Consider the following 12,852-nt stretch of genomic DNA (forward strand, 5'->3'; position numbering starts at 1 on the left):
CCCCCCAGAACCTCCCTACATGCCCCATAGTAATATTAGAACCTCCCTACATGCCCCAATAGTAATATTAGAACTACCCCCCAGAACCTCCCTACATGCCCCAATAGTAATATTAGAACTACCCCCAGAACCTCCCTACATGCCCCAATAGTAATATTAGAACTACCCCCCAGAACCTCCCTACATGCCCCAATAGTAATATTAGAACTACCCCCCCAGAACCTCCCTACATGCCCCAATAGTAATATTAGAACTACCCCCCAGAACCTCCCTACATGCCACAATAGTAATGTTAGAACTACCCCCCAGAACCTCCCTACATGCCCCAATAGTAATGTTAGAACTACCCCCCCCAGAACCTCCCTACATGCCCCAATAGTAATATTAGAACTACCCCCCCAGAACCTCCCTACATGCCCCAATAGTAATGTTAGAACTACTCTACATGCCCCATAGTAATATTAGAACCTCCCTACATGCCCCATAGTCATATTAGAACCACCCCCCAGAACCTCCCTACATGCCCCATAGTCATATTAGAACCTCCCTACATGCCCCATAGTAATATTAGAACTACCCCCACAGAACCTCCCTACATGCCCCATAGTAATATTAGAACCACCCCCCAGAACCACTCTACATGCCCCATAGTAATATTAGAACTACCCCCCAGAACCTCCCTACATGCCCCATAGTAATATTAGAACCTCCCCCCAGAACCACTCTACATGCCCCAATAGTAATATTAGAACTACCCCCCCAGAACCTCCCTACATGCCCCAATAGTAATATTAGAACCTCCCTACATGCCCCAATAGTAATATTAGAACTACCCCCCAGAACCTCCCTACATGCCCCAATAGTAATATTAGAACTACCCCCCAGAACCTCCCTACATGCCCCATAGTAATATTAGAACCTCCCTACATGCCCCAATAGTAATATTAGAACTACCCCCCAGAACCTCCCTACATGCCCCAATAGTAATATTAGAACTACCCCCAGAACCTCCCTACATGCCCCAATATTAATATTAGAACTACCCCCCAGAACCTCCCTACATGCCCCAATAGTAATGTTAGAACTACCCCCCAGAACCTCCCTACATGCCCCAATAGTAATATTAGAACTACCCCCCAGAACCTCCCTACATGCCCCAATAGTAATATTAGAACATGCCCCAATAGTAATATTAGAACTACCCCCCAGAACCTCCCTACATGCCCCATAGTAATATTAGAACCTCCCTACATGCCCCAATAGTAATATTAGAACTACCCCCCAGAACCTCCCTACATGCCCCAATAGTAATATTAGACCTACCCCCCAGAACCTCCCTACATGCCCCAATAGTAATATTAGAACCTCCCTACATGCCCCAATAGTAATGTTAGACCTACCCCCCAGAACCTCCCTACATGCCCCAATAGTAATATTAGACCTACCCCCCAGAACCACTCTACATGCCCCAATAGTAATGTTAGAACTACCCCCCCAGAACCTCCCTACATGCCCCAATAGTAATATTAGAACTACCCCCAGAACCTCCCTACATGCCCCAATAGTAATATTAGAACTTCCCCCCCAGAACCTCCCTACATGCCCCAATAGTAATGTTAGAACCTCCCTACATGCCCCAATAGTAATGTTAGAACTACTCTACATGCCCCATAGTAATATTAGAACTACCCCCCAGAACCTCCCTACATGCCCCATAGTAATATTAGAACTACCCCCCAGAACCTCCCTACATGCCCCATAGTAATATTAGAACTACCCCCCAGAACCTCCCTACATGCCCCATAGTAATATTAGAACTACCCCCCAGAACCTCCCTACATGCCCCATAGTAATATTAGAACCTCCCTACATGCCCCAATAGTAATATTAGAACTACCCCCCAGAACCTCCCTACATGCCCCAATAGTAATATTAGAACTACCCCCAGAACCTCCCTACATGCCCCAATAGTAATATTAGAACTACCCCCAGAACCTCCCTACATGCCCCAATAGTAATGTTAGAACTACCCCCCAGAACCTCCCTACATGCCCCAATAGTAATGTTAGAACTACCCCCCAGAACCTCCCTACATGCCCCAATAGTAATGTTAGAACTACCCCCCAGAACCTCCCTACATGCCCCAATAGTAATGTTAGAACTACCCCCCCAGAACCTCCCTACATGCCCCAATAGTAATATTAGAACTACCCCCCAGAACCTCCCTACATGCCCCAATAGTAATGTTAGAACTACTCTACATGCCCCATAGTAATATTAGAACCTCCCTACATGCCCCATAGTCATATTAGAACCACCCCCCAGAACCTCCCTACATGCCCCATAGTCATATTAGAACCTCCCTACATGCCCCATAGTAATATTAGAACTACCCCCCCAGAACCTCCCTACATGCCCCATAGTAATATTAGAACCTCCCTACATGCCCCAATAGTAATGTTAGAACTACTCTACATGCCCCATAGTAATATTAGAACCTCCCTACATGCCCCATAGTAATATTAGAACTACCCCCCAGAACCTCCCTACATGCCCCATAGTAATATTAGAACTACCCCCCAGAACCTCCCTACATGCCCCATAGTAATATTAGAACCTCCCTACATGCCCCAATAGTAATATTAGAACTACCCCCCAGAACCTCCCTACATGCCCCAATAGTAATATTAGAACTACCCCCAGAACCTCCCTACATGCCCCAATAGTAATATTAGAACTACCCCCAGAACCTCCCTACATGCCCCAATAGTAATGTTAGAACTACCCCCCAGAACCTCCCTACATGCCCCAATAGTAATGTTAGAACTACCCCCCAGAACCTCCCTACATGCCCCAATAGTAATGTTAGAACTACCCCCCAGAACCTCCCTACATGCCCCAATAGTAATGTTAGAACTACCCCCCAGAACCTCCCTACATGCCCCAATAGTAATGTTAGAACTACCCCCCCAGAACCTCCCTACATGCCCCAATAGTAATATTAGAACTACCCCCCAGAACCTCCCTACATGCCCCAATAGTAATGTTAGAACTACTCTACATGCCCCATAGTAATATTAGAACCTCCCTACATGCCCCATAGTCATATTAGAACCACCCCCCAGAACCTCCCTACATGCCCCATAGTCATATTAGAACCTCCCTACATGCCCCATAGTAATATTAGAACTACCCCCCCAGAACCTCCCTACATGCCCCATAGTAATATTAGAACCACCCCCCAGAACCACTCTACATGCCCCATAGTAATATTAGAACTACCCCCCAGAACCACTCTACATGCCCCATAGTAATATTAGAACTACCCCCCAGAACCTCCCTACATGCCCCATAGTAATATTAGAACTACCCCCCCAGAACCTCCCTACATGCCCCTTAGTAATATTAGAACCACCCCCCAGAACCACTCTACATGCCCCTTAGTAATATTAGAACCACCCCCCAGAACCACTCTACATGCCCCATAGTAATATTAGAACTACCCCCCAGAACCTCCCTACATGCCCCATAGTAATATTAGAACCACCCCCCAGAACCACTCTACATGCCCCATAGTAATATTAGAACCACCCCCCAGAACCACTCTACATGCCCCATAGTAATATTAGAACTACCCCCCAGAACCTCCCTACATGCCCCATAGTAATATTAGAACTAACCCCCAGAACCTCCCTACATGCCCCATAGTAATATTAGAACCACCCCCCAGAACCACTCTACATGCCCCATAGTAATATTAGAACTACCCCCCAGAACCTCCCTACATGCCCCATAGTAATATTAGAACTACCCCCCAGAACCACTCTACATGCCCCATAGTAATATTAGAACTACCCCCCAGAACCTCCCTACATGCCCCATAGTAATATTAGAACCACCCCCCAGAACCACTCTACATGCCCCATAGTAATATTAGAACTACCCCCCAGAACCTCCCTACATGCCCCATAGTAATATTAGAACTACCCCCCAGAACCACTCTACATGCCCCATAGTAATATTAGAACTACCCCCCAGAACCTCCCTACATGCCCCATAGTAATATTAGAACTACCCCCCAGAACCTCCCTACATGCCCCATAGTAATATTAGAACCACCCCCCAGAACCACTCTACATGCCCCATAGTAATATTAGAACCACCCCCCAGAACCACTCTACATGCCCCATAGTAATATTAGAACTACCCCCCAGAACCTCCCTACATGCCCCATAGTAATATTAGAACCACCCCCCAGAACCTCCCTACATGCCCCATAGTAATATTAGAACCACCCCCCAGAACCACTCTACATGCCCCATAGTAATATTAGAACTACCCCCCAGAACCTCCCTACATGCCCCATAGTAATATTAGAACTACCCCCCAGAACCACTCTACATGCCCCATAGTAATATTAGAACTACCCCCCAGAACCTCCCTACATGCCCCATAGTAATATTAGAACTACCCCCCAGAACCTCCCTACATGCCCCATAGTAATATTAGAACCACCCCCCAGAACCACTCTACATGCCCCATAGTAATATTAGAACCACCCCCCAGAACCACTCTACATGCCCCATAGTAATATTAGAACCACCCCCCAGAACCACTCTACATGCCCCATAGTAATATTAGAACTACCCCCCAGAACCTCCCTACATGCCCCATAGTAATATTAGAACTACCCCCCAGAACCTCCCTACATGCCCCATAGTAATATTAGAACCACCCCCCAGAACCACTCTACATGCCCCATAGTAATATTAGAACTACCCCCCAGAACCTCCCTACATGCCCCATAGTAATATTAGAACTACCCCCCAGAACCACTCTACATGCCCCATAGTAATATTAGAACTACCCCCCAGAACCTCCCTACATGCCCCATAGTAATATTAGAACTACCCCCCAGAACCTCCCTACATGCCCCATAGTAATATTAGAACCACCCCCCAGAACCACTCTACATGCCCCATAGTAATATTAGAACCACCCCCCAGAACCACTCTACATGCCCCATAGTAATATTAGAACCACCCCCCAGAACCACTCTACATGCCCCATAGTAATATTAGAACTACCCCCCAGAACCTCCCTACATGCCCCATAGTAATATTAGAACTACCCCCCAGAACCTCCCTACATGCCCCATAGTAATATTAGAACCACCCCCCAGAACCACTCTACATGCCCCATAGTAATATTAGAACTACCCCCCAGAACCTCCCTACATGCCCCATAGTAATATTAGAACTACCCCCCAGAACCACTCTACATGCCCCATAGTAATATTAGAACTACCCCCCAGAACCTCCCTACATGCCCCATAGTAATATTAGAACTACCCCCCAGAACCACTCTACATGCCCCATAGTAATATTAGAACTACCCCCCAGAACCTCCCTACATGCCCCAATAGTAATATTAGAACTACCCCCCAGAACCTCCCTACATGCCCCATAGTAATGTTAGTTGCTCTCCTTCCCCCTAAACAAAATGGTGTGGTGTTTTTTTGTTTGTTATTAATGTGAACATGCAGTATCTCTGTCAGCTGTTCCCCCTGACCAGTTAGAATGTTGTTTTTAGGCCCGTTGATAAGAGACCTCTGTTACGGTCTCCTAGCGACCAGGAACATATCTAAACCCGGGGACAGTTGAACACAGAAAACAAACTCCATACCTTTCAAATGCTATTTTGACCACATGACCTAACCAGGAAAAACTCAGTATTTTTCCCTTTCTCAAACATTTTTGTTCTTTGTTTTTTCAGAGAAACTCTGCCTACATGGCTCAGATGGCTTTTTTTGAGGAAGTGTGATCCAACTGCCATTGGATGAAACAGGGGGTAGGCTAAATGCCATTGGAAGACACGCAGGGAGGCGGGACATTGGTTGTGACTCTTGTTCCTTAATACCAAGATATGCCTACTTCATCTATCTATGTTTTGTGCCTGACAAAAGGAGCACACTGACACACACACACACACACTCCCAGTGACACTCCAGAAAGGACTGTGCTTTGGAAAGATTTGTATTCCTCAGATGACACACACCACAACACTACAAGTTCTCCGTTCTGTTTTATTTGATGCAGCCCTAGTCACACTGCCTGTGGGCGTATATTATCACAGACGGTGCTGTGTGCATGTTCTGTGGATGTATTTTACTTCAATGTTTGGTTTTTAAAGGGATGCCTGGCAGAGTGTGATAGAGATTTGACTGAGGTAGTTTATCCTATATGACTGACTCTACACTACAGTGTGCCTTTAGGAGAATATACTCTCGCAGCGACCAGGATCATGTCTGTCAAGCTACCAGGCTTCAGGTGTGATACCTTGCCTTCGCTGAATAATGTCTTACTTTACTCAGTCGTTTTGTTGTAGCATGGTCGAACTGACCGTCTCCAGAGCAACATGTGTCCTGCATCACATTATGCCTCCTAACCATTGTCAATTCAAATGGTCATTTCAACGGTTTTATGTTTTTAGTATTTTAGACGGTTGACGTGCCTTTAACTTTGCTTTTTAAAATGTTTTCTTCACGTTACGAACATTAAATATGCAATCCCTCGTTCACTAGTTCCTGTTATGGAGCATCCCAAAAGGCACCCTACTCCCTATTTAGTGCCTTTGACCAGTGCCCTATTTAGTTCATTTATGGTGACATTTGGGACAATGACCTGCCTGGATTGTCAAACACCTCTGGGGTGGGTTTAGCTCCAACACCTCTGGGGTGGGTTTAGCAGGCAGACAAGCCCACTTCTCTTCTGATTTCTACGACATCTTGTTAGTGCTTAGCTCAGAGGAAGGTTCCATCTAGAAAAGTAGGGAAGACATTCTGTATATGGAGGAGGAGAAGAGGGAGACAGAAGGTGGTTTGTGCTTGTGATGGAAGTAGATGTAATAACTCATGGTTAAGGGTTGGGGTCAATTCCATTTCACAGAAATGATCTGAAAATAACAGACTATAATAAGATTATAATGCCTATTTGCTGAGTTGAAATGGTCTGGACCCAACCTTTGCTGTGTTTTTTGAATGGGAACCATGTCTTAAATGGTCAGATATCCTAACTAACAGAACACTGCTTGGCAGATTATGCAAAACTTTCAAGGTTGGGAGTTGGTTTGGCATTTTTGTGGGTGCAGACACCTGCACGTACAGAGACACACAGCCATGTATTCAAACCATGTGTCAATATCACATTTAAACCCTACATTTTATTATTCATTTTTATTGTAACATAAATAAATTATTGTTAGATCTGTTTTACAGAAGTTTCCTCTAACCGATGTCAGGTTTGAATCAAAATGGAGTTGTTTTGGATGGCAGGATATCACACACGCACTCTCAGCATAACTGTTGTGTACATGTGTTTTTCATTTCTGATGGTTATACCTATGTATGTGTGTAGAATAGTGTTGTTGGGTTTTATAATGTTAACTCCTTTTGTTGTTTATCTTACTGTTGTTGACTTTTTCCATCCTCTCCCCCCTATCCTCCTTTCCCTCTCTCGCACTCCTCCTTTTTCATGTGTTCATCGGCTTTAAAGGGCTTAAGTGTCACGTCAGTTTGTTTTTAACTGTTTGTTTTAATAGATGACCTCAGAACTGTTTCATATCTATAGGTTTACTGTAATCACCCATATCTGTCCCAAGTGGCACCCTATTCCCTATATAGTGCACTACGTTTGACCCGGGCCAGCATCAGGCTCGGGTCAAAAGTAGTGCTCTATACAAGGGGGAAAAGAGTGCCATTTGGGACACAGACACTATATGGCTGTCTCGCAACACTCTGTCGTTGCCTCCTTTCCTTTTCAGAGTGCGGCAAGTAACCTTGTGGTTAGTTAGGCAAGTAAACAGCCGAAGAGGTCGCTGATTCGAGTACCTGAGCCGACAAGGTGATACATTTGTCGATGTGCCCTCTAGGGGCGCCGTACTACTATGGCTGACCTTGTAAAACACTACACTGGACTGTGTTTTTCTTCTTCACAACCTTGATTCCGTTCCTTCATTGCCGCTAGTCAATTTATAGAGGTGTAGAGGTTTCCTCCGTGTAGAGGTTTCCTCCGTGTAGAGGTTTCCTCCGTGTAGAGGTTTCCTCCGTGTAGAGGTTTCCTCCGTGTAGAGGTTTCCTCCGTGTAGAGGTTTCCTCCGTGTAGAGGTTTCCTCCGTGTAGAGGTTTCCTCCGTGTAGAGGTTTCCTCCGTGTAGAGGTTTCCTCCGTGTAGAGGTTTCCTCCGTGTAGAGGTTTCCTCTGTGTTGCTGTCACCTATCATGCCCTGCCAGATCAGTGGCCATAGAGGAAAGGACACAAGGGAAGGAAGCTAGTTAACACTATTAAGACACAGCCAGGTAGGGACATGCCAAACAAAAGCGAGTCACAATGTCTGATTTCCGAGATTAAGTGTTTTGAGTGCTGTTTTCTTTTTGTCATAAGAGAATCAATGCTGTCAAAGGGCTTGGCTGTTGCTTATTAAAACAAATATACATTAGCATTGCTTGTTTTGTCATAGTTCTTGATGGTTACAGTCTTGAAGTTGTACAACTATTGTGTTGATGTTTGGAATACATTTGAGAAGACCGATTTTTAGATCCAACTGGCATTTTACTTCTGTCTCTATCAACCCCTCTGAAATACCCATACCTACAGGTTTTAGAAGAGGGTGTGCGGAGCTGTTATTGTGGGGGGGTGGGTAAGTGCCTTGACTCAATGGCAGAACGGCAGGCAGCTCACTTTCCGCCAGATTATTTCCCCGGCAGACCCGTGATTCAAACTAGCAACCCTCCACCTCTAACTGCAAGGCTACCCGCTGCACCCTTGGCAGCCACACCAAAGACAGATTGATTGTTGGGGATGAAGTGTTGTCACCAATGATAAAAGTGAAAGGAAGTGCGAGTCCAAATGAAGCAGGAGAGGACCGCATCCATCAATCAAATATTTGTGAAGTACTTTAAACATTTTTGTGCTTAAACTGTACAGGTTAGATTCATGATGCATGTGTTTTGCTGATATTTGGTATTTCACACTCAAATTGAGTGTGAAACACTTCAATGTTTGCAGATCTGTAAAGTGAAAAAAGAACTGGTGCAAATCACCACCACTACTACACTGCTTATATCAAAGGGTTACGGCCAAGTGGTAGAGAGCAATTTGGGATGGTCTGACTGCACTGTACCACTCTGATGTGCCACTAGATGGGAGAAGAGATCCAGCTATTCTTGCTAGATGAGAAGAAAGACATGATTCTTACCAATAGAAACAGGGAGGAGAGGGAGAATGCAGGTAGAGTATGGATATGAATGTACATGTTTGTTTGAATGTACCTGCTTGTCAAATGTCTCATTCCAAATCAATAATATGGAAACAGGAAAGAGCCTTCCCCAAACTGTTGCCACAAAGTTGGAAGCACACAATCGTCTAGAATGATATTGTATGCTGTAGCGTTAAGATTTCCCTTCACTGGAACCAAGGGACCTAGCCCGAACCATGAAAAACAGCCCCAGACCATTATTCCTCCTCCACCAAACTTTACAGTTGGCACTATGCATTGGGGTGGGTATTGTCCTCCTGGCATCCGCCAATCCCAGATTCATCTGTCGGGACTGCAAGATGGTGATGCGTGATTCATCACTCCAGAGAAGGCATTTCCACTGCTCCAGAGTCCAATGGCGGCGAGCTTTACACCATTCCAGCCGACGTTTCACATTGCACATGGTGATCTTAGGCTTGTGTGCGGCTGCCCGGCCATGGAAACCCATTCCATGAATCTCCCGACGAACAGTTCTTGTGCTGACTTTGCTTCCAGAGGCAGTTTGGAACTCTTTAGTGAGTGTTGCAACATAGCTGACCCAAGTTGTAAATACAGAGACAAAAGGATTTGCCTGGTAATGTGTACGTGTCTTTCAAATCTTGGAATGTTCCCAAACCATTAGTGTGCATGATATCGGCAAGGTTACGGATTCCACATTTGGACCATTGGGGGGATGCAAAAGGCTGCCCTACAGATTAGAAAGCACTATTGTGAAAAATTGGAGTATGTGCATGCCATTTTGATTCCAAGCTACATTGTTTTTCAATTTTGCGCCAAATAGAAATTGTGTGAGCAATAATAGGACCAAAGCGTAGTTCACATTAAGAGATATATCAGTGGAGACCACCTCTTCCAGGGCAGTAGGAGACACCATATTGCATAGTTTAAGAGATATATCAGTGGAGACCACCTCTTCCAGGGCAGTAGGAGACACCATATTGCATAGTTTAAGAGATATATCAGTGGAGACCACCTCTTCCAGGGCAATAGGAGACACCATATTACATAGTTTAAGAGATATATCAGTGGAGACCACCTCTTCCAGGGCAATAGGAGACACCATATTGCATAGTTTAAGAGATATATCAGTGGAGACCACCTCTTCCAGGGCAATAGGAGACACCATATTGCATAGTTTAAGAGATATAGCAGTGGAGACCACCTCTTCCAGGGCAATAGGAGACACCATATTACATAGTTTAAGAGATATATCAGTGGAGACCACCTCTTCCAGGGCAATAGGAGACACCATATTACATAGTTTAAGAGATATCAGTGGAGACCACCTCTTCCAGGGCAATAGGAGACACCATATTACATAGTTTAAGAGATATATCAGTGAAGTCCACCTCTTCCAGGGCAATAGGAGACACCATATTACATCGTTTAAGAGATCTATCAGTGAAGACCACCTCTTCCAGGGCAATAGGAGACACCATATTACATAGTTTAAGAGATATCAGTGGAGACCACCTCTTCCAGGGCAATAGGAGACACCATATTACATAGTTTAAGAGATATATCAGTGAAGACCACCTCTTCCAGGGCAATAGGAGACACCATATTACATAGTTTAAGAGATATATCAGTGGAGACTACCTCTTCCAGGGCAATAGGAGACACCATATTACATAGTTTAAGAGATATATCAGTGGAGACTACCTCTTCCAGGGCAATAGGAGACACCATATTACATCGTTTAAGAGATATATCAGTGGAGACCACCTCTTCCAGGGCAATAGGAGACACCATATTACATAGTTTAAGAGATATATCAGTGGAGACCACCTCTTCCAGGGCAATAGGAGACACCATATTACATAGTTTAAGAGATATATCAGTGAAGACCACCTCTTCCAGGACAATAGGAGACACCATATTACATAGTTTAAGAGATATATCAGTGAAGACCACCTCTTCCAGGGCAATAGGAGACACCATATTACATAGCTTAAGAGATATAGCAGTGGAGACCACCTCTTCCAGGGCAATAGGCGACACCATATTACATAGTTTAAGAGATATAGCAGTGAAGACCACCTCTTCCAGGGCAATAGGAGACACCATATTACATAGTTTAAGAGATATAGCAGTGGAGACCACCTCTTCCAGGGCAATAGGAGACACCATATTACATAGTTTAAGAGATATATCAGTGAAGACCACCTCTTCCAGGGCAATAGGAGACACCAAATGTCTCTATATATTCATTCAGGGGTGGAAGAATCATTCATTCAATTGGAGCCAAGTCCAATATGTTTCAAAACTGACCAAAGATATGACTGTTCTAGCTTATCAAAAGCTTTTTCTGCTTCCAGAGAGAGAGCTGCCTATGGAGCGTTGGTTTCTGATGAAGCATGTCAGATGTGTAAAAGACGACGCAGGTTATCTGAGGATAATAGTTCTTTAACAAACCACCTCTGGTCCAGAAGTACCAATTTGGGTATGTTTCGAGACGGGACAACATACATTTTTTGAAAACAGTTCATCTGTGTTTATCACAGATCTCACGATTGTGAGAGCAATGGGTGTCATCCCTTTTTTAAATGAAAGATAAGTTCATGCTGTATTCACATCCCTTCCAAATGAACCTTTTTTGAATGTCTGTGTTAGTTGAAATGATTAACAGTGGATTTAATAAGTAATGCTGTCACAACCAGGTGATTTGCCGTTCTTCATGTTATCCATGGGCTCCCAGCAAGCCGGCTTCCTAAGTCGAGAGAAGAGGAGTTCTTATATCATTTCAAAAGTACTCTATCTGGCTTGGTGTGGATTTACAATCAGAGGTGTACAGTTCTTTATAGAAACAGAAGACTTTGGTTGATTTAATTTGGGTTCTGATAGTAACTCGCCAAATTTCAGATTCAATAGTTGCAATATCTGCTAATTGATCATTACTGCTAAGCTTTTAGTCAGTAGACGACTGGGTCAATTACAATCGTTGAGTCTAACTCAATGGATGGCATATTCTGCTTTCTCTCATCAATAGATTTAAAGTATCTGCATATGGTTTTGAATAGAACACTTAATGGTGTCCCATAAAATAAGAGAATCATCGACTGAATTTTTGTTAATCATTATGAATTCATTCAATTCAGTTTAAAATTGTTCACAGAAAGTAGGATTTTATAGTAAGGTAACATTAAAGCTCCATCTTGTGGCTCTTTTAGGATTGTTTCCCAACCCTGGTCCTCCAGTACCCCCAACAGTGCACAGTTGTATTGTAACTAATCATCAGGCCCTCAATGAGTTGAATGAGGTGTGTTTGTCAAGGGCTACAACGAAACTTGTGTACTGTTGGGGTTACTGGAGGACCAGGGTTGGGAAACTGTGTACTGTTGGGATTACTGGAGGACCAGGGTTGGGAAACTGTGTAGTGTTGGGGGTACTGGAGGACCAGGGTTGGGAAACTGTGTAGTGTTGGGGGTACTGGAGGACGAGGGTTGGGAAACTGTGTACTGTTGGGGGTACTGGAGGACCAGGGTTGGGAAACTGTGTACTGTTGGGGTTACTGGAGGACCAGGGTTGGGAAACTGTGT

The 12,852-nt window shown here is 44.4% G+C and overlaps 1 protein-coding gene across 4 annotated transcripts in view; it reads left to right on the top strand.

The window, feature by feature from the left end:
- Positions 1-8,497, top strand: part of nf2b (NF2, moesin-ezrin-radixin like (MERLIN) tumor suppressor b) — a 30,560-nt gene extending 22,063 nt beyond the window's left edge. For 3 of the 4 annotated variants that reach the window (XM_031808944.1, XM_031808943.1, XM_031808945.1), the window contains exon 17: positions 5,776-8,497. Coding sequence is in view for 2 of the 4 variants with exons in the window: in XM_031808943.1 (XP_031664803.1) it covers positions 5,776-5,823 (48 nt within the window). In the remaining 2 variants the exon portion in view is untranslated. The remainder of the gene's footprint in view (positions 1-5,775) is intronic. The other variant, XR_004206126.1, reaches the window with a different exon arrangement.
- The last annotated feature ends 4,355 nt before the right edge of the window (positions 8,498-12,852 follow it).

Source organism: Oncorhynchus kisutch, linkage group LG29, assembly GCF_002021735.2.
Source record: "Oncorhynchus kisutch isolate 150728-3 linkage group LG29, Okis_V2, whole genome shotgun sequence".
In the NCBI taxonomy this organism is placed as follows: domain Eukaryota; kingdom Metazoa; phylum Chordata; class Actinopteri; order Salmoniformes; family Salmonidae; genus Oncorhynchus; species Oncorhynchus kisutch.